Genomic DNA, 23,484 nt, shown 5'->3' with positions numbered 1-23,484 from the left:
GCACAATGGGCTATTGGCGACGGTCTAGGAAACATCCCTGAGGATGATCCAAAGTCATGCCATCACAATTTTGATCCTCTGCAGAGGGGATGCCCCCCCGCTTCGGTAGCCCGACGACCTGCACGCGAAATCGAGCACTTTAGGGTAGAACAGTTTAACAAGGATCAATACCGCACACCCTCGAACCCTGCGCAGACTAATCCAAGTGGTCACCCATCCGCACACTGACCGCAGACAATGATGCTTGACATCGGTGATCTGCTAGGAAACGATCAGTCCACTGCGGGACTCGTCCCTGAGGATGATTCGAAGACATGTCATCACAATTATGATCCTCTGGAGACAGAATGGCTCCCCCGTTTTGGTAGCCCGACTAGCTGCGAGTGAAGTCGAGAACTTTATGATAGAACGGTTTGACAAGGACCGATACCGTGCATCCTTGGTCATTTCGCAGGCTGATCAAAGTAGTTACCCGTCCACATTCTGTCCGCAGCCAGTGATGCTTAATCTCCGTGTTCTACTGGGAACCGTTTCGTTAAGACCAATGCACTGCGGGACTACTCGGTTACAGAGTTCAATGATTCTTTTCAATGTAGTATTTAGTTAACTGGTATGGCAATACATGCATTGTTGTCAAATTTTCTATACTTTTTTTTTTCTTTTTGTATTTACCGAAAACAGAATGTCGAGTAAGCATATGATTAGTTTCGAATTGTAGGGATCTAGAAGTATATTTAAAATATTCTTATTAAGAATTATACACTTTCTTGAAACCTGCAATCTACGAATATGTTCATAGCTTTTGGTCTTTATTTACGGGACATTACATATATAACTCGTGTTTTTCTTTGTCGTGTTTTGAAGATAAATAAGATAATGTAACTTATTATCTTATAATGCAAGTAAAATATGCGGTCGGAACTTAAACATTTGAAATTCAAAATGTATATTAGGTTTTTAAAATAACAATATGAGGACTTATAGTAATATATTAAATGATGACGTTGAAAAAGGGTGTTTAATAAATGATGGCAAAACTATTAGCAATTTTGAACGGTTAAATAATTTCAGAAGTTATCCCTTACCATCTCGTAGTGTTCGAAGGGTGAGTAAAATTCTTCCATTTGTTGTATAAGTATTTAAATCATCCTGTTGATTTGAAAATGATATTTGTATTAACAGGGGAGCAGAAAATTCTCGGAGCCTAATATTACCCCACAGTTTTTTTGGTTTGAAATTTCCTTCAAAATCATAGTGCCATTTAAATTTTTTCTTTGAATAAGAACAATTTTTAAACAGTTCTTAAAATAGCATATATGTGAAAAATAATAAAATTCTAAATATATTGAAATAATATTGATATATAAAAACTAAATTTAAGGTCCCAACCCATATACTTAAGGAATTCGAACTAATTAATAAGCAAATTGACTTGTTAAATTATTTGTGTTATGTTTACCATAACAGAAAATATTCTTTTTTAGACAGCAATTTTGCATGGTATAGAGAATTAAAAGATTTGTTAAAATAAACTTTAAAAATGTAAATTTTTATTTTCTTTGTACAGAGAAAAATTTTGTGAAGCCAAAATTTTTTTTTTGCAATGAAAAATTTTGTAACTTTTTTTCTTAATTAGACAAAAAATTTTCCCAGGACTGCCTGCTTTTCCCCAAAACCATTTTTGTGTGCTCGAAGATATTTAGCACTCCTGTGTATTAGCTTGTTTATTAATATGTGTAGTAGGGTGGGGGAGATTTCCATATCGTGATTTGTGGCAAAATAATCACCAAGTCTTGGCAACTTCCGGGCAGCTGCCGTGAGGAACTAAAAAAACGTCACAGAACGGGACCAACACAAAAAGTATAACTCATCACCAGCCCTGAGCAAACATCCACATGTTTTTTTTTTTTTAAATAAGAAATTTCTCTTTTAAAATCAATTTAGTGCCTTGGTGATTGTACAACTTGCCTGGCAGATCACGATATGCAAATATCCCTGTAGGGTGAGCCAAAAAAGTCGAAGTATCCTAATTTTAGCATTGATATAATGAGCATTTGTATAAGTTTTTAATGATAGTGTAGTTGAAATTCCCATATCCGTAATTGTGGGGTCCGGGAAATAGTTTTTTTTCCAGATAATGTCTTTAAAGTAAACAAACATCAAAACATCTTTGTTCAATAAAAAAAAACTAATGGATTCTAATTAGCATCAAATTCAATCAACAACGAATAAATTCACGTGGTTGCGCTATTTTCGTAGCTTTTGTTACAGATTTCTACATGGCCTTTAAAATCTCTATATTTTATTATACCATTGTATCATACTACAAATTCTAAATCATACATTTCAGTTATTAATTATTTGATACACTTGATAACGACGATTTCACATTGAATCCACTTGATTTTGACAATAATTTTTTCAGTAAATATTAAAATGGATTTTGTCTTGGTTTTTATGTTATAACATTTTATTACAATATTTCGTTTGGAAAACTTTGAATCACCTTTGCCACTCAATTATTGACGACTCACCCGCAATCTCAATGGATTCATGATCACATTTTTGTCAGTTATTGCTACGGATTTTCATAATTTTTTTTTTATTACTTCATTATCATATGGGAAATTTTGAATCGCACATTTGTTGAAATACTTTTTGATGCACTTTATTTTTGACAATTCTACTGTCCACATTGTTTTGTTGATCGCTTTTTCAATAGTTTGGGATTTCCACGTGGTTTTTAAAATTTCGATTTCAGTTTTAATATAATATTATTACGGTCCGCATATTCCAAATCGTGCTTTTGAAGAATCACTTAATGACCTGCCTTAGTCACGACAATTTCATCCTTTTAGATTTTTTTTCTTCAAAATATTAAATAATCTAGTGCTTGGTTCTTGGCGATAATAATCCTTTTAAGCTGTACATGAGAAAGAAATTACGTGATTTTTTCGAGCGATAATGAAATGCCGGATTTCGTTTACGTGAGATTCAATTTTATATTCTTATTATAGCTAAAATCTGGTTTAAAAGTGAAAAAAATCTGAAATCTGGTAAAAATCATAAAGAAGCAAAAAAGCAGAAGATTCTTATTTATGCATACTTTTTTTTTTGATTGTTGAAAAGTGTTCGGAAAAGAGATCCTTCTAGTAAATGGATGTCCTGATATTGAACTTTGTACTGTAGTCAATAACTTTTCCATGCTACCATTATAATATTTATGATATTTTGATTTTTTTAGTTCAATTTAATGTGTAGTAAAGCATGATTTTCTATATCTCGTCAATAATTAAATACTGTTAAAATTTATCGATAAATTTAGCTCTTAAACTTTATTGAAGGCTATGTAGTTTTTTTTTCTGACTATATCATATCATTATGAATAAATTTCATTTTCTTCTGTTTCATTGCAGCTCTGGAATCAGCTATCAAAGTTGCAACGTTTTATCATTGGCATGTTATTTGCTTTTGTGATATTATGTGTTATTGTCATTTTACCCTGGACAGATACTTCCTTTTTGTTTGAAACTTCCTATAATAAAAAAGTTCAGTATTCAAATAGAAATAATTTATTGGATGATTTTGAATTAAATGATAATGCCAAACAAAGTCAAATTAGCACTACAGCAATCAAGATATTTCAACATGATAACATTCCACGTTTAAAGGTAAGATTATTATATGATCACTAAGGGCTGTATTTTAATGATATTTGTAATTTTAGACTTTTCTTCTCTTAATAGATATAATTTTTGGATTTTATAAGATACTTTAATAATTTTTGTGCATAAGTTTTTTTGATATTTTTTTTTTTGTTTGGTCAATTTTTTTAAAAATGAAATATCCTATATTTTGAGTCTTCAAGACTTAGTATTTGTCTCGAAAATTTTCTAGATATCAAGTTTTTAAGGTAAGCCGAAATGGTAGTAGCTTGCTTTATACAAGGAGGTATGTTTCAGCTGATAAACATGTGAATTATTAAAAAATTATCTCTTAAAATTTCTATAATACTGCATGCCAGTTCTTGAAATTTCCCAGCTGTATTGATTTAAAATATGTCTAATAGTGTTGATAGATTTATTTTCTTTGCTTTTTTTTGTTATTACTGTAGTAGCAGAAACCATTCAGCACTACAGCAAGCACTGGAGATTATCAAGGCAGTTACGCATTATTTTTGCTCAAATTTATGCAGAAATAATAAAAATTTGCAGAGAGAAATTAAAGATCAAAGCATCAGTGATTCTATGAATTTCTTTTACGGAAACATTAAATAGCTGAGAATTGAAACTCCATAAAATACAGCTAATCATTGTCGGTTTATTTTTTTTATTTCATTGAAATAAAAAGACTATTTCAAGTTCATCTTTTAGAAACTTTTTTTTTCAATATTTTTTTTACTGGGCTTATCATAAATATCTTCTTTTTTTGTTGTTGGAAAAGCTGTATTTTAATACTGCCATCCTTTTTGAAACATTTCCAAACTTGTTTCAAATCAAAATCCTAACGCTGGGTTTGGAAAAGAGTTACAAATAAGTAAAGGAACAAAATGTTTTTAATTTCTTTCTTTCTTATTTCTTTTAAAATAAAATAAAAAAAATAACAAGTGAAACAAGGAATTCAGATTATTTGGCATCTTTTGCAAATGAATGTAGCTTCAATTTTGTTTCTTGAGATTGTTAAGTTCAATGATTATGTTGGGAGATACGGGAAATTATTTTTCATTTGTGAAACAGATCGGAATTACTGTCTACCTGTATGCAAAGTGTTTCTGAACTATTTTAAAACTTGAAACTGAGATGCAATATACAGACATTTTATGTAAAGAATATGGATAGTTTTAAAAAATTTTGGTAAATTTTCTTTAATTAAGAATCTTTAACCATAAAGAAATTTTAAAGAATGAGTAATTTTTAAATTAGATTCATATTTGGCAGTCTGGTTTAGTCTGGTTTTCACTGAATAAGAAAAAAATTAAAATTTATTTTTTATTTTGATAGATATGTAAATGATATCAAAAGTTTATTTCTTGTGTATGGTAGAAAAATTGTTTTAACATTGATCTGAATTATAAAAGGGTTGTTTTTTACATAAAATTCTACTTATTAAAAACGTAATTTATTTGTTGGTTGAATACATAATTATTGGATAGAAATTTCTTTAGCTGAAATATAGTTATTGGGCTGAAATAACCTTTACATGTATGCAAATATATTTATAAACATCTTTTGATATTCTATTATTCTTATTAACAGTGCCTCTTTCTTTTTAGATGGAAAAAGTTGGATTTGATGGTGGTAATTTCTTGGACAAAATTGTTGGAGCAGCAGTGGAACAAAAAAGTATTTTGAGTAAAGTTTTTTTTTTCTTTTAAAAATTTTGTATTAATACATTGATTAGTTTTTTTTAATTCTATATAAAAATAGATCCAATCTTTTAGGTTTATTTTAACTGGCAAGATTAATTTGTAGGGCACAGAGTCCTGGTATACCTGTGACAATTTCTGATATTTTTGCTATATTTTAAAAGTCTTGTTGTTTTTTAAAATGATTCTTTTTATTCGGAGATAATTTTAGAGTAGGCACCAGTCATGCTGACTGTATCTCCTCTAATATGTTGTCAAAGAGTCCATATTACAATATTTAATGCATTAATAAATGAAGATCAAGATAGAGGAATAGTTTATGTCCATTTTTCACAAAAATGAAGATTGTATTGCCATCTGTTGCAATTTGAGGATTACTATTACTAACTTTTGACGAATCAGTAACATAGAAAATGCTTTCTCCATCTGAGTTTTTAGGTAGTAAAGATGGATTGTGTGCTTTGTGAAAACAATTTCTGTCAGCACACATAATTAGTTTTTCCTCAGATTTAAACTATTCTTCCCCCTTGATCTTCAAATTTTAAGTGTGCAAAAAAGAAAAAAATTGCAATGATAAGTTTTTATTTTTTTTCCTTCATTTTATAAAATTTAATACATTAATAAATCTAAAGTGTCGAAAAATTATGTTCACTTTTGTTTTAATGATTAGTAAGTGATTGGATTTTACCTACTAACAACCCGTAATTAATATTTACCTACTAACATCCCTTAATATCCTAATTAATTTGTGCAAATGATATTTTAATTTACAAAATCAGTCTGAAAAAAAATTCCTTTTTATAAACATGCCTCTTTTTTCCCAACAAATTCGGATTTTTGACTAATGTATAGGGGATATCTTGTAATTAAAAAATTGGTCCCAAATGTGATCAGAAGAGATGTCGAAATCTTGAGCCTCCTAAATGATAACTTCACTTTTTCTACATTTTGCTTATTGCTGGAATTATTTATTGCGAACTTTCTGGTGCATGTAGGATCTCAGTCTTTGTCATCATGCATCTCCATACTTTTCCATTTTCAGCTTTCTTTTTATAGTTTTTAACTCTTACGATTTTTAGATCTCGCTCAACTTCCGCAAGCCATCATTTTCTGGGTTTTCCAACATTTCTCTTATGTTATTTTTCCCCAAAACACCTTTTTTAAATCTTGATTCTCATGCATTCTTATTAAGTGACCCAATCACTGTAGCCTTTTAGACTTAATGATGTTAGTTATATCTTTGTTTTTATATAGCTTCTCAATTTCTATTTTCATTCAGATTCTCCTAACATGACCATCCTTTACAGGTCCAAATAGTTTTTGCATAAGTTTTCTTTCCCAAGTTAAAAGTAATTATTCTTCATATCTCTTCAGGTTTCCCTTCTGTAGGTTATAACTGATCTCAATATTGCTTTGTAGATTTATAGTTTTTAATGTACAAGATGATGTACAAGATCTAAATATTTTCTGGAGTGAGAAAAAACATCTCTTTCTTGTTGTAAGTCTGGCCTTAATTTCAGTTTTAATGGTATCTTCCGTCATCATAGTTCCCAAGTATATAAATTCAGAGATTTTTTTCAAATTCCATCACAGATCTGTAGTGTCTATGAAACTTTTCTTTTTCTCTTGTCTGTTACCATGTATTTGATCTTTTGTTTGTTAATTACCAGTCCTATTTCTTTATTTCTTTTGCTGCCTTTTCAAGTTTATTATACATTTCAATTAGTGTTTTTTCCTATCTGGTTATTAAGATTACATTATCTGCAAAAGCAAATATTTGTTAAGAACGGTTCCTAATAGGACCCCCTCTGTCATTATAGACTTCTTTGATAACTTTTTTAAAGCAAAAATTAAAAAGTAATGTTAAGAATATCACCATATTTTAATCTCAATTTAACTTTTAAATTTTTCTGATACTTCTTGTATCTCTTTACTTTTGCATTGGTGTTTGTTAGTGTCATCTTGATCAGTCTAATTAATTTACTAGGGGTTCCAAGTTCCACTTATACACTCATGGGCAAAAAAATTAGCTCACCAAGAAGGAGTTGTCAAAATGAAACGAAATTTTACATACGTAATGACTACATTGATATAAGTAAATTTTTGGAAAATCAAAGAGAACCGATGATCTTTGCACTAATTTTTTTGTCCATGTGTGTATTTTAAAAAGTTTTTCTTGATTTATACTGTTATACGCTTGTTTTAAATCTATAAAAATAATTGATGCACATTTATATTTTGCGCATAAAAATTTTCTAAAATATTTCTGATAAAAAAATTTGATCTACAGTTGATCAGCCAACTCTAAACCCGCATTCATGATTGTCAATCAATCAATCAGAAAAGTGTTGAATTCTTTTTGCAATTACCTTAGTTATAACTTTATAGATAATTTTTTTTCTTCAAGTTTAGTATAATTTTTTTCATTATTAAATGTTTATTTTTGTAAAATTTCTTTGAATAAAATTCACTTTATGAAAAAAAAGCAATTTTTTCACGAAGCAGCTTATCTTTATAAATACTCAAATTTATTATATTTTTGAAACTGCGTGCAGTTATTGTGTTCAATAACAAACATTTCATAGTTAAACTGATTTCAGTTTTTTTTAAATTACGTATTGTGTTTTTATTTCTTTTAATCAGATTTGACTAGTCCCATAAACAGCCCTATGACTAAATGAGCAATTATATTATCTTATAATTACAGGAAAATCTGTCCATGATATTTTGAAAATTGAAATTGTCTGGTAACTTTTGTTCACATAGATAAGCTTTTATTAGCCATTGATTTTATTTTTAATTTGTGTGAAGCATCAGAAAAACAAAAATTCTAAAAGTTATCTTTAATGTTAGTTTGTGCTTGATCAATGTATTCAAACTAATTTGATGTTTGTAAAGAAAATCTAGTTTATTTTAATGTCTTTTTAGTGTAAGAGGAAAATCTGTTAGCTATTACTAAATTGAATCATACTTTGTTGACTTATTTTTTTTCCTACATAACCAATTTGTTATTTTTTAGCTTCAGCCCAAGATAAACAAAAGTCTATTGTAGATGCATTTCTGCATGCTTGGAAGGGCTATAAAAGTCATGCTTGGGGACATGATCATTTGAAACCTATAACCAAAACTTTTCAAAACTGGTTTGGCCTTGGATTAACCATAGTGGATTCTTTAGACACATTGTATATGATGGGATTATATGAGGGTAAAAATAAAATCCTTTATTATATACAGTAGAAGATCTTTATAATGCAAACTTTAAACCTGCAGTTTTGTGTTTTATAGAATTTTACGTTATCTAGATCCTTTAATTTATTTTTAAACATACCAAGGCAATATTAGTCTGGAACAGATCAATCTTAAAAGGCTTTAAATTAATTTGTAAATACAAATCTGCTTTTAAGTATTTATTATTTACAGAAAAAAATTGATGCTTTCTAGAGTATTCAAATTATAAGAAAAAATTATAAATTTTGTTATGCTTAGCTTTGAAAATTGTATCCTCTTAGAAAATAATTTTAAGTAAATTTTTGTAAAGTAATTTTTTGTAAAAAGTTAATAGTTCTTGCTTAGTTACAGACATCTCTTACTGCAATTTTCATTGCTTACACCCTCAAAGTTAATGTTTTTGGAGAATTGCGATTTGTAGAATTGCATGTATAGGTCTTCTACTCTTGTAATGAGTTTTCTTTTAAATAATCAATAATTCTAATTTGTAGAATTCAATGAAGCCAAAGAATGGGTGATAGAAAAATTAAACCTTAACCTGAACAAGGATGTAAATTTTTTTGAAACTACTATTAGAGTGATGGGTGGTCTTCTTAGTGCCTTTCATCTTTCCGAAGAATCCATTTTCTTAGAGAAAGCTGTAAGTATTTTATTTTTTTTATATCTCTATTAGGTTTCAAAGTTTACTTTCATTCCCCAACATCCTATAAAAATTACTCCAACTTATCTTAATACTTTTTTTTGTAAAATTTATGAATCAGTCTGAATGATATATATATTTTTCAGAGGATATCCTTGTTCCATTTCCGAATTTTCATCCTAGATTCTAAATTTAACTGGATCCGAGTTTAAAAAAAGATTCATACTTATTTATTATTTTATTTCTCTTTTATTTTTTAAAACATCATGTTCTTAGAAGGAGTGGCAAAACTTTGTCGCATGTTTAATTATATGTTCCCAATTTTTTTCTTCTTATTTAATCCACTTTTTTAAATAATGAGTTTGAACAAAAAACTAACCTCTCAAATTTGGATTCTAACAGATAATTTATAACTCTCTTTGGAATCATTTAATGCTAGCTTGATAGTTTTTGTATTTTCCTCCTACTAGCACATCCTATTATGTTAATAATTTACTAAATTATAATCACAAAATTCTGATTATTTCTTAAATGATTAAATTCAGCTTAACTTTATTCCTACTTTAGTATTGAAGAAATGAAAAGTAGCCATATTTTGATCGTTTTCATATTTCCATTATACTTTTTCCCAGTAAAGTATGGGGATATATTTTTCTTTTTTATTTCTCTTTCATCTTCTGTTCACTGATATGTGGGTGCAAGGCATTTTTCCCACCCCCTGGTAAATCAAAGAGAAAACGAAATCAGCATGCCAGGCCTTTGAGTTTGATTAACCGCAGCTTATCAGAAAAACTATTCTTTCTGACATATAAGAAAGTAAAACATTCGTCACTTCCCTGCCCCCTCTCGATTTAAAGATTTTCTAGGTCACGGAAGAAATGACGTTTCTCTGGGAATAAGAGGAGAAAATTTCCCCCTTCCCCCACATTTTCCTCTACTCAACTTCAAGGATGAGTCAAATTTCCACTTTTTTTCATAATCGTTCTAGTTTGAAATGGCGGGATAACCGGGCAAAATTTTCCCCAGATTTCTGGATACCGAATAAATATTTCTCTACTGTAATAGAATGCTCTAAATCCAACTCAGTGATGAGTTGTATTGAAATTTATATTGGCCTCCATACTTAAATAATGAAGGAGAAGAAATTTGTTTTTCTTATTTCCTGCAAAATTTTGTTCTTCAGAGATAGGGCTTTTTATGTTATTGGACAGAATATTTGTACTATAACTCATTAAAATATTTTCATAAAAAATGCATATTTTTTTTATCAATTTTGAATTTTTTATGTACATTATTTGAGCTATTGTTTGTGTTAAATGTCTAGAATTTATTCAACAAGTAGAATTTTTTTTTATTTAGGTTGATATTGCAGACCGACTAATGCCTGCATTTAAAAGCTCATCTGGAGTGCCATATTCAGATGTTAATTTAAAAACTGGACATTCCCATCCTCCAGTATGGGGCCAAGATAGTACAGTGTCTGAAATATCCACTATACAGCTGGAATTTAGAGATATAAGTCATTTGACTGGTGATCCAAAATATGAAGTAAAGTTCAGCTTAGTCACATATTTGTTGTTCTAATTTTATTAATATGGGAAATATGTTTATTTTTTTTTTTTACAATTTTCGTTTAACACTTTATGTATAATTTTATCGATAATAGGAAAAAACCAATTCTTCATATTCTTTTTTATTTTCTTGGAATTATGAATCTCATATCACAATTCGTATTACACAATATACAAACAATAAACTTGATTTACATTTTATATTCATGCAATTTTCAACTCATTGTTTCTTTTTTCCAAATCTTATTTTTCGCTATTTATATCAACTACTAACTGCCTTACAAGTTGCACATCACAATTTAATCTCAATTTGCGAGTCAATCTTGCGATCTCCAATGTCTTACCTTAACCGTGTTTCATATGAGAACACATATATTTATGCTATTTTAAATTAAAAAATCGCAATATCTATTTTCACAATTAAAATCCTACATCTTAATTTGTATTAGCTCAATATTATGCTACAAATTTTATATTTACTGAATTTAAAAATCAAATCTTAATTTGCATTTGCGCCATTCTAAAATCGAAAATAGTGATTTGCATTAAGTGATTTAAAAGTCACACATAGTGACTTTTATTCATGTGACTTAAAACTTACACATCGTGATTCCTATTCACATGATTTCAAAATCAAACCTGGTTTATTTTCACACAAATTGAAAGTGACACAATGCTATTCATATTCATATGATTTGTTTTTAAGAGTTTACAATTATAGTATTATATTTATTGTGTTTTTCTAAGTTTTTTAAAATATGTTTTAAAAGCAGTTATAAAATTTCTTGCTCAAGTTATGAAGGTTATTATTTTTTGATTGCAAAGTGAAGAGCCACATTTGGGATTATGCTGCAGATTGTGCTGCTCTAACCTGTTTGATATGTTTAAAAAACAATTTTTGAAAAGTTAATTATCTTTTTACATTCATTTTGAAAGTAAAAAGTTTAATGAAGTTAAAAAGAATTCAGAGCTTTTTTATTAAAAGAATGCAAAAGAATAAATATATCATCGACCACACATATCTGCAACCACATTCCATGAACATATAATTTCACATAACTTTTAGTACTTCCTTTCACTAACTTACTTAAAAGCATAATGTATGTGTTTTGAATTTAAAAATGATTGCTTAACATGTTAATGTTTTGCATTTTATTAGTAGTGCCATTGTAATGGATTTCATTAAACTTTTGAAAGGCATAAAAATTATTATAATTTCTTTTCATTCCATTTCTTTTATATTAAATCTTCGGTAACAATTAAGTAATAATTTTAGTATATACTGTTTGTTATTCTTGTGTACATGAATTATTTCTGTACACAAGAATAACAAACAAAAAAAAGAAAGCATTTCTTCTAGGACAAAGAAACTTAACTTTGATGTATTTAAATAGCTAGTTCCAAGTATCTAAACTTATAAAAAATAAAAAATGAAAAAATCTCCTAGTTTGGACCACATCCATGCAGAATTTCTCAGATATTTGGGCATGAAGGCAAAGAAGACAATGTTGAACATCTTTAACCGAATTTTGGAATCTGGACAGATCCCGGCACTTTGGAAAAGAGCTATTATAGTCCCCATTTTGAAAAAGAATAAAGATCCTGGAGAGTTGAATAGCTATAGGCCCATCTCTCTCACGAGTACCTATACTCGCTAAAACAATGGAGAGACTTGTGGTTAACCGCTTGAACTGGTATCTGGAAGAATATGGTATCCTGGCAGTAGAACAGGCTGGATTCCGTAACAACAGGTCAACGTGTGATCAGGTGACACAATTCAGCCAGTTTGTCAAGGACACTTTGGACGAGAGAAACATTTTGACAGCCATCTATGTTGACTTTAAAGGGGCATATGACTCCGTTTGGCGAGAAGAACTCTACCAGAAGCTCTTGAGTATTGGTATCACTTCAAAACAATTTAACTGGATTAGATCTTTTACAAGTCAGAGAACCTGCAAAGTGAAATTTGGAGAATCTCCAAATGTTATAATCTACAGACTGGACTACCGTAGGGTGCAGTTAGTAGCTGTACACTGTTCAATATCTATATTAATGATCTTGTCTCAACTCTTAAGTGAATACCTGATATTAAGTGTCTATTGTTTGCTGATGATCTGATAATATGGACTCAAGCACCAGAACGCTATGCAAAAAACCTTATTGAAAATCGCTTAAACAGGGCTCTGCAGGCACTCTCAAAGTGGAGTGATAAAAATATGACTGTTAACCTTGAAAAGACAGCTTCACAGTCCTTTTCACTAACTCACGATACCTTCCGCCCAGTGTTACAGTACCAGAATAGATTGATTGTCAATACAGATAATTTCACCTACCTGGGGGTGACTTTTGATAAAAAGCTTAGTTGGAAAAGCCAAGTGGAATGGCTCATAGAGCGGGTCACAATTAGATTTAATGTCCTCAAGCGTTTGGCAGACTGTAAATGGGGGTGTGCCTGGTCCACCCTTAACACTACATATAATACATTCATCCTCCCTCTTATGACGTACTGCTGCTAGGTCTTCATTACAGCCCCACAACTGTTGTTAGACAAACTTGAGGCTCTGCAAAACCAGGCTCTTTGCTTGATTACAGGAGCTGTTAAGTCAACGCCGATTGACACGATACTAATCCTAACAGGAAATAGACCTTTCCAAGATACTTTAAAGGAGAAAGCTCTGATTCTATGTGAAAAGCTTCTGAGAATCGATGACCCCTACTGGAAAGACTATGTAATCAGGCCTAGACAACTTAAAACCCAGAATGGATTTACCAGCCTAAAAACCCCTTGGAAATAACAAACATTGAAATAAACTTGGATCTTGTGAAAACTGTCCATGGTAAAAAAGATGTTGCGCCAATTATTCTAAAAAATCTTGCCCTGGAGACAATGACGGTTAGATACCCTGTCGACGATTGGCTACATGTTTTTACTGATGGTTCTCAATTTGACTGCCATTTTAATGTAGGGGCTGGTGTCTTTTCGGAACTTTTCTCTTTCTACGTACCAGCGGGATACATTGGCACTGCCTTTGATGGAGAAGTAGTGGCCTTGAGTGCGGCCTTACAGCAGTTACTGGCCCTCCAACACAAATTTGAAAATGCAATCCTCTTTTCAGACTCACAAGCGGCCATACAATCAATTAGCTCACATGAACGTCCCTTGACACCTGAGATTTCCCGATGTCAAAACCTCTTGAGGTCTTTATTTTTGAGGGGAAAACTAATAGTCCTCCTGTGGGTGCATGCCCATTGTGGTGTTTGGGGCAATGAGCAGGCAGATTTACTTGCCAAAAAAGGTGCCAATTTGCTACAACAACCAAATACAGCAACTTGCTTTTGGAAAATCAAACTGTTCCTTAAAAATTTATGTAAAACCAACTCATTGCGAGACCTTGAGTCTCGGACAGCTTTGAAAAGCTGGAGAAATGTAAGCTCTTCTTTCATTCCCGACAAACCAAGACGTGATGCAGTTGCGGCCTTCCGCTTATATACAGGCCACGATTGTCTTTCTGCTCACTTATACCGCATAGGCCTTTTCACCACGCCTTTTTGTCCACTTTGTAAATCTGGAGAGAAATTGGGCAGGGACCACCTGCTTCTATGTGGGGCCCTTCATGGACACACTGAGTCCTCAAGATATTGGGAAGCAAGAGAACTTTTAAGGCAATGACTTCGGTCATCTTTCTTTGTTATCCTACGCACATTTGTATTCATTATCTATTTCATCTTTCTATTTGGACCTTTTTGCCTTGCCATTGGAAATAAAAGAAAAATGATCTAAACTTATAACTATTTTTGAAGCAAATTGAAGTTTTAATGATATCAAGTATAACTTGTTCTAAGATTTAGATACACGTATTCTCCCATGAAAATTAATTGTTATGCATTTGATTTTTTTTTTACCATGAATTATTTAACTTATAAACCATTATTATGGTAAGAAAATAATTAAATGATTCCGATAGGGTACTAATTTTTTTCTATGAAAAGTTTTAAAAAGGAGAAAATTAGTAATGCATATTTCTCAAATTATTTGTAAAATAATGTGTGTATATATTTTTATCAAATGTCTTCTTTTTTTTCGTTTTCTATGTCTATATAGCTTTCTAAGTATAATATTGGCCACAACACTTAGGTATGGAAAATGATTTTCCTTTTGAAACAAATTAAGATTTTACATTATTTTGAATAGCTAATTTGTTAAATGATTTAAACTTGATCTAATAGCTGTTGATTCTTTAATGTCCTATTTTTCTTTGATTTTACAATAATAGTTTTTCATGAATGAAATGACTATAATTTTTCATGAGTGAAAAATTGATTATTTTAGACTGCTGCCTTCAAAGTATCGGAACATCTACATAAACTACCTAAGAAAGATGGTCTTGTTCCAATGTTTATAAATGCTGAAAGTGGTCATTTTCGTACTACCTCTACTATAACTGTAGGTGCAAGAGCTGATAGTTATTATGAATATTTATTAAAACAATGGATTCAAACAGGTCAAAAAATTAGTTGGTATGTTTCTATTTTTATTGCTTTTGTAATTTTGAGTCAGTTTTGTTTTGTAATTTTGAGTGTAATTTTTGTAATTTTGTTTATTCTTCAATCATTTTTTAAAATTTGTTTGAAGACCATTTTCAAATTTTTTACAGATGTAAATAATAAATAAGATTTTTACTGCTCAATGTTAGACTTTTTAAATAAAATTATTTCTAAATTGTTGACTTAAACTAAAGTTTATCATTCTGTAAAATTATATATCTATTTACTTATTATTGTTTATAGGTTAAAAGAAGATTATATCGAAGCTATAGATGGAATTGCAAAACATCTTGTTAAACAATCATATCCAAGCAAGCTTACTTTTGTTGGTGAATTGCTGAGTGGCCGTAGTTATAGTCCAAAAATGGTTTGTTTATCTTTAATGTATGGTTGAAAGTGCAGCAGTGCATAATTGCTTAGCTTTTCTTTGTGGTACTAAAAACTATGCTTTCCTTTTTACTTCTGTGACATACGAATAATTTAAAAACATAAGTTTTAGAAAGAGTGATGGAAAAACTATATCATGTTTTGTTGTTTTGAATTTATTCCACATAATTTTAAGTTTTGTTTTATTTCGCTATCATTGAAGACATTTTTCTTCAAAGAATGTTAAAGTTGGCAGGACAGTAATAATAAAAAACCAGTGTTTTTTTTTTCCTTTTTAGAAACGTATTTATTTATGTACAAAACAGGGATAAATAGTTGTACATCTGATAACTTCAAAATGTACCTCACTCCTCAAATATACCATAGTTATTTTGAATTTTTTGCGTCATGAAAAATGTAAATTTGTTTCATTTCAGTCATTAAATGTTTTATTTTCTCCATACATGCTTAAAAGTGTTTATAAAAATGTTTCATAATATTTTTTATTCAAAAGATCTTAAATTTTTATAGTTGATTGAATTATTTTTGATATTGCAGAGTTTCCAAATTGCTCTCTTTTCCCTTCATAGTCTGTTTTTAATCATTTTGGTTCTTTCGGTCCTCTTTTGAATGATTTGGAAATAAATTTTAAAAAGTTTTTCAATTTCATTACAATAGCAATGCATGCAAACTTTAGTTTTTTACTTGCTCAACTCTTGCAAAGGAACCTGCCCTTCCTCTCAAGAAAAAGGAGCGACTCAGCTGATAGTGACATATTTCTGATTGTGTCATATGAAATTGCCCTTTTTGCAAATAAATTCTCTTCATCTCAAAGTATACTTGTAACTTATGTGACAATACTTTCTTAGTTTTTTGTGTAATGCATTACCTAGAGTGAAGTTTTAGGTGTTATAGTTTTCTACTTCTGGTTTAGTTTTTAGTAGAACATAAATTCTAGCATAGTGATGCACTTACCTTCCTTTTTCTATTCATTCAAAGCAGATTTTTAAACTGTACTTTATAATGTCAAATCAGAAATATCCAATTATAAGTAAGTGTGAATTTAAATCAGCTAGCTTTAATTTTTATATTATTTTCAGATTTTCATTTACTCATCTTTCTTACTATTTAATGACTTGTTTTTATTTACAATTAATAACTGTTTAGTTGCAATATTTTTAATTTGAAATAAGTTAAAATGAAAGGTTCATATACATAGATGCCAACTTGCTCCGGATGGCAAATATATATCTTAAAGTGGTAGTTTATCAATTGTGATTTTTGGTTTAATAAATTCAATTTAGTAGATTTTTATCCACCACTATTTCTAAATAATTCGTAGGCTTATAGAATTCACCACTTTATAGTAATTATGTCATGCCATACCGTTTAAAAAGCAAGCAAAAATAGTCAAATATTTTCAAAATTTACTTTGTAGTTACTTACCGTTTTTTTAAAATTATTTTGTCTTGTCCGGAGCAGTTGGCATCTCTGCATATATGGTCAAAATAGGTTTCGTGTATGATTATAACTGACTGTATATTAAAAATAAATCCAGTGTTTTAATTAGGAAATATGTATTTTTACTGTTTTTTACTAAGTGTTTAATTTTGAAAAATATATTTTTATTGAATTATAAATTAAACTTTACTCTTATATATTTTAGTACTTTTTTTGTTGCCCTGATTAAACTTCCTATTTAATTGTAGGATCATCTAGTCTGCTATTTACCTGGTACATTAGCCCTTGGGTATCATTATGGAATGCCTTCTTCCCATCTTCGTTTAGCTTTTGAACTGATGGATACTTGTTATAACATGTATGCTCAAACTGCAACACAGCTTAGCCCAGAAATTGCATATTTTAATTTACAACCACATGGTACAAGTGACATTATCATCAAAGTAAGCTATTTTTATTTAAAAAGCCTTTCTGTTGGAATTCAAAGCTATGTTTTCCCAGTTTATTCTAGTATTAACTTTTGCTCACTTTTTAATACTTAGTTTAACTATGTTTGTATAATAATTTTGTTCACAAAATGGAATATATAGGTTATAGTAAAAAGGAGAAAAAATTTTTGATCACAAAGTCTTTACATAGTGTGTAAGCCTTTTGGGATTCTGCACATGAGCGAAATAGGAGTATCAATGAAAAATTATTTTTATTTAGTCCTTACCTACTGATTTTAAGGCAAATGAATATGTGGACTTATGAATGTTAAATAATATTTGGCATGAAAAATCTTTGTGTTTATTGTTAGTGCATTGGTGATTTTACTCAAGATAATGACCTTACAGTTGAGTGATAAAAACGATATCTTTTGAGAATTTCCATTATTATTTGTCCCTTTATTAAAGAGTGTTATGAAATTTTGTTGTTTGCAATCAATCTGTGATAATTTTTTTCTATTCCTTCAACAATCCTAAGCAATTAAATAAGTAAAAAAAACAAAATTGAGTTGATTAAAACAAGAAAAAAAAAGTTAAGATATCTTTCCCCCTTCTAACAAGCTATTCTCAAGGCCTGGTTTCTTAGGACAGGACGCCGTCAGCTGGAAATCGGCGTTAACCTCTGATTGGTCCATTTGTGAGTTTGATAGTATACGTCATCGAACGCTCATCTTGAACTACAATTGACGTCCAACTCAACTGCAGTTGGATTACAGCGTGACGTTAACCACAGAAGCAATGGCGGACAACATCCAACAGCACATTGAAATCAGCCAAGATTTTGATTTTGACATTAAACATAGTTTCTTCATTAAACATAGCACTCTTCATTCAGCTCAGCTATAATGTGTTTTTTCTTGGACAAAGTCATTATTTGTTCTCTAAAACACTGGTCGGCAATAACAAAATCAATACAAATTCAAAATAAATATTTGTTTACGTTATTAAGGCATGCGCAATGAGAGATAATGTCTGCGTTGGACTGATTGCTCACGCTGAGCTAACAAAAAAGTATTTTTTTGGCGTCAGATCTACGTCAACTTTCCGCTGACGCCCAGATAAGGCGTTAGTTCTAAGAAACCAGGCCTTGAGCTAACAAACCAGTATTTTGTTGGCGTCAGCGTGACGTTGACGTCCCGCTGACGCCCAGATAGGCGCTTGTCCTAAGAAACCAGACCTTCAGGGTTGCCACAGGCTACTAAAATGCAACTATTTGCTACTATTTTCGGCCTTAGGCGACTATGGCGACTTTTTTTGCCTGAAAAGGCTAAAAAAGCAACTATTTTCAGGAATAGGCGACTATTAGGAGACTTCTTTTACTCTTGGCGAAGTTTTTTCACAAAAATGAACGTTACTTTTCAGAACGTTAATAAAAGAAAGCAAACTGTTATACAATCATTTATGTCCAAAGAGCCAAAAATTTAAATTTCCATTGGATTTAATAAAATACTTGTTATATGTTCTCTCTCTGAGGGGCAGTTTTGTTATTTTTAATTGTTTTTTCCTTCTATTAACATTCATATTTTATTGTAATTCGACTTTTAGGTACCTATTTTCTAATATGTGTACCTTTTAAATTTGTAAAATTATTATTTTTTAATTGGAGCATAGTTAGGACTGGGCGATAAATCGATGTATCATGAAATATCGATTTAACGCATATATCAGTAAGCCGATGTAGTGACTTTCGTTTTAGGCAATGCATCAGAAATCTGATTTAAGCCGCCGCAATTAGATTACAATCGCAGTTTAACGATTTAATATGCAAGGAACCTTGACTAGGCTAACGCTGTTACCACACTAACGAAGACGATTTTGATTTCGCGTAGCTGCAGAGATGTAGATAGCGTTTTGCTATTAAGATGATGTTAGTTTCTTTTCCCATTTTTGTCTTTGGGATTTTGCTTTTTTTGAAGATTATTTACAATGGGACTTAAGTCATTTTGCGATCGTTGTGCATTTTATTTTGTCGGAAATAATTGTTGGGCTTCTTGTAAATTATTTTCAGTGAGACTTTTGCAGTGATCGTTTCGTTCTGCATCATTTCATACCATTTTTTTTTGTCTGTGTTAAACGCTTGTCAATTATTTTTAGTTGACCTACTGTTACTTTGCGATTGCTGCACAATCGCTGTTATCTTAAATTTTCGTTCTGAACTCAATCGATCAAATCATTGATTTTTTTCAATTATTATTTTTATTTTAAGCCATACAGTTTAATAGGGGTATTTTGTATTCAACTTTGTTATAAAAAGTTTGTTTTTTTAAATTTTTAAATGTAGTTAAGTATAATAATTTGATTTTTTTTCAACCAATAAATGCTTTGTTGTTTTTAATTATAAAAAAATTAAAACAAAGCCTACATTTATTTAATTTGCTTTTATTTTTGAGAAAATGAAAACAAAGTTTTAAAAAAATTTGGCTATTATTTAATTTTAATTAAATAAAAAGTTTAGTAATGTTTTGACGTTTTTAATAATTAACATTAGTACTTAAAGTATTTTTTTAAAATTCTTATTAAAATTCTTTCAATACTTGTTTGTTTTATAATTTGTTCGATAGTCAGTATCATTTTTAAACAAATAAATCTTTAGTCGATTTTATTTTCAAAAATGAAAATAATAATAAATAAGTAAAAATATTTTTACATTCATTAAGTACATAATTTGACCATTAGTTAATACTACTTTTTATTATTTTAAATAAGTAAATAAAAGAGGGTCTAATGATGTTTCAAAAGCATGTTTTTTTTTTTTTTCAACAAGTAAAAAAAAAATTTTTTTCTTCTGAAGTGAACATTTTTTTGGTTTGGTTTCCGCTTTTGTTTTTTTTCTTTTAATTTTTAATGCATGTTTGTAAAATAATTTGTTACAGTATTATTATTTGAAACCAATAAATCTTAAATCATTTTTAATTTGAGAAAAGTGAAATAAAGCTTGGGTTTGCTTTCACTTTGACTTCTTTATTTAATTGAAAAAGTTAAGCAATGATATTGATGTCATAGTAGAATATGTTTAGAATTAATATTTTCTTTTGTACTAGATTTATTCCTTTTTATTTATTTTTGATTGATTTAAAGATTTCCCATAGGTAATTTTTGAACATATGCTAAATTGCGATACATCACTATATCGTGATGTCTAACTGACGATGTATCACGATTTAAAATTTCTGACATCACCCAGTCCTAATAATAGTATTTGACAATCAAGCTATAATTTTAGTTATTTGTCTACTATTTTTGATAAATTTTTGTTCCTGTTCAGGCAACTATTTTCATAGTTTTAGGCAACTATTTTCATGCTTGAGGCTACTAAAAGCAACTATTTTTGTTCATTTTTTACTGTGGCAACCCTGTATTCTGAAACTTAATCTTATAGAAAAACCAAAGAACATAAACTTAAATCTGAAATGCTATGAAAAATTTTAGTGTTCAAATGCAGAATGATAAAAAGGCAATAAGGGCTTGTTCTAATTAAACCAAAAGCTAACTCATTGATTCCAAATAATCAATTTAGATAAAAGGAAAGATAATATTTGAATTTCTGTTTTCCATCTTTTGAAGTTTTAATAACTAGTTAGTTGAGACAATTTAGGTTAACTTTATCTTAAATATTCCACTTTTTATTGATATTAAGGGATTTATTATCCTTGGTTTCAAGACCTAATTCATCCCTCTACCCAACAGTCAAAAAGCAATTTAAAAAAATCTGCTTGAATGGCATAATAAATTTTATAACCGTTTTCTGATGTAAATTCAATTGACTGTTCCTATTATTAAACTATTAAGTTAGAACATTGAAACTCTAAAATGTAGAGCAACAAATCTCGGTGTCAAAAGATTTAAATCTTCTGATATTTTTGTTCTTCAGAGAAATGTTGCTATATTTTAACTTTTTCAACATGCTTACAGTTCATTTCCCACCACGCACCACGCACGTGATACTGCACACGTTGGCACGAGAATGGCAGCAAATCTGTTGAAGATTACTAAACGTAAAATTTCACATTTTTCCAACTAAAAAATTCTTATACATATACTCTTTTTTAATATTTATGACAAACTGGTATTGCTTTTATACTGTTCAACAATTATAATATGTAATTTTGCATTAATTGCAGCCAGAAAACAGAGGAAAATTTTTTATGGCGACACTTATCTGATTTTCTGTGGGCTGTTTCCGTTTAATATGTGTAGTAACACTTATCTTTGTTTTTCTTACAGAGTAATGATGCTCATAATCTTCTACGTCCTGAGACAGTTGAAAGCCTCTGGTATTTATACTACATGACTCATAATGAAACATATCGTGATTGGGGATGGCAAATCTTCCAAGCATTTGAAAAGTATGCTAAAGTTGAAGGAGGAGGATATACTTCCTTGGGTGATGTTCGTAATCCTTTGTTAACTAAACCAATGGATCTAATGGAGAGCTTCTTTTTAGCTGAAACTTTAAAGTACTTATTTTTATTATTCAATGACAATCAAGATTTGTACTCGTTAGATCGTTTCATATTTAATTCTGAAGCTCATTTGTTGCCGATTTTAAATTCCTAATAATAGTTTTTATTATGTTTTTGTGTATAGTATAGGGGGAAATATTTAACTTCAATTGTTAACAAATAAAATGATTTATGTTCTTGATGTCTGTGTCTTTTTTTCTACATTTTATTATCATTAAAAATTGTTTTAACTGTTCTAAATTTTCTGAATTTCATTATTATATTTAAAGTGGTAGCAAAACTTATAGTTGTTTCTTAGTTCAATGTATTTACATTTGAATATTACTTATAAATAATTTATGTGTAAATAGGCCTCAAGATTATACAATAAGTTGAGTAGTGGAAAAGTTAACATTTTCCTTTTTAGAGTTATCAAAAAATATTTATTTCACTACCTCTGTGAAAAATTTTGTTTAGAAAGTGTAAGAGTTGGCAGTCATGCAATGTGGTTATTAGGAAAGATTTTTTTTCCTATTTTTAATGTGCTTAATATCCAACTTTTTTTAAAATAGTTTTATGAAAAAATTAGAAATTACCCCTTGATTTCTAAATAATCTATTTCTTTTCAGTTTTAACACATTGTAGACCTTACAAGTCAAATGTAAACCATTCAGTTTTCCTTAAGTTAATTCATCAACTATTGCACATGCCCTTGTGATGGTTATCAACACAGATAGTCGTCGGTAAGTTTTTAAATCTGGATATAGCTGAAATTGCATGCTTACAAAAATGGACACAGTTTGAAATTCGTTTTTTTTTTTGGAAATGGACGCAGCAGAAAGTGCACTTTTTCGGTTTTCAACCCAAATTTAACAACTAATCAAGGAATTTTGAGCATAATGATTAGGGACTAAGCAGTGGGCATCAGGGTTGGGGTGGCAAGATATATTGCAGGTGTAACTTTCAGTGAGATGTCTTCATATTCAGAACTCTAAAATTTCGACAACATAAATTTACTACCACTATTTCAAATTTATGACACCTGTGGCAACTTAGTAAAAACAACTTGTTGGCTTTTAAAATCTTTTTTTTTAAAAAAAAGACGAATTTAATAAATTGTACCAAGTGAATTACGCGAATGGAATAACACATTACGGATTCATTTGAATTTATTAGTTCATTCTTTAAAGAAGGAACAATACTCATAAAAAGGTTTGAAAAATGGTATCAAATGCAATGTCTATTTTCTTAAACATGCATTGCATGCTGTGTCTGTTTTCTTAAAGTTGCGTTATGAGCTGTCTGTTTTCATAAACATGCATTTTAAATTTTGTCCATTTTTTGTTAACATGCATTTTGAGCTATGTCCATTTTCGTA

General features: G+C 29.7%; 1 protein-coding gene across 2 annotated transcripts; it reads left to right on the top strand.

Moving 5' to 3' along the window:
- Positions 1-601: 601 nt before the first annotated feature.
- alpha-Man-Ib (alpha-Mannosidase class I b) lies at positions 602-22,308 on the top strand. Of its 2 annotated transcripts, none has more exons than XM_016070178.4 (10): positions 602-1,105; positions 3,417-3,671; positions 5,273-5,342; positions 8,385-8,570; positions 9,085-9,233; positions 10,593-10,781; positions 15,135-15,322; positions 15,593-15,716; positions 17,425-17,619; positions 21,889-22,308. In XM_016070178.4, exons 1-10 carry the CDS (start codon positions 971-973, stop codon positions 22,219-22,221), a joined length of 1,824 nt encoding a protein of 607 aa, XP_015925664.1. In that variant the 5' UTR covers positions 602-970; the 3' UTR covers positions 22,222-22,308. The 2 variants fall into 2 exon arrangements, with proteins under 2 accessions (XP_015925664.1, XP_015925663.1); XM_016070177.4 differs by having other exon boundaries at positions 603-1,105; positions 5,273-5,351.
- The last annotated feature ends 1,176 nt before the right edge of the window (positions 22,309-23,484 follow it).

The sequence above is a fragment of the Parasteatoda tepidariorum genome, chromosome 12, assembly GCF_982258835.1.
Source record: "Parasteatoda tepidariorum strain Cologne lab strain chromosome 12, Ptep-v5.0, whole genome shotgun sequence".
Taxonomy (NCBI): domain Eukaryota; kingdom Metazoa; phylum Arthropoda; class Arachnida; order Araneae; family Theridiidae; genus Parasteatoda; species Parasteatoda tepidariorum.
The sequence above is the reverse complement of the archived record's forward strand: the minus strand, read 5'-3'. Positions and strand labels throughout refer to the sequence as shown.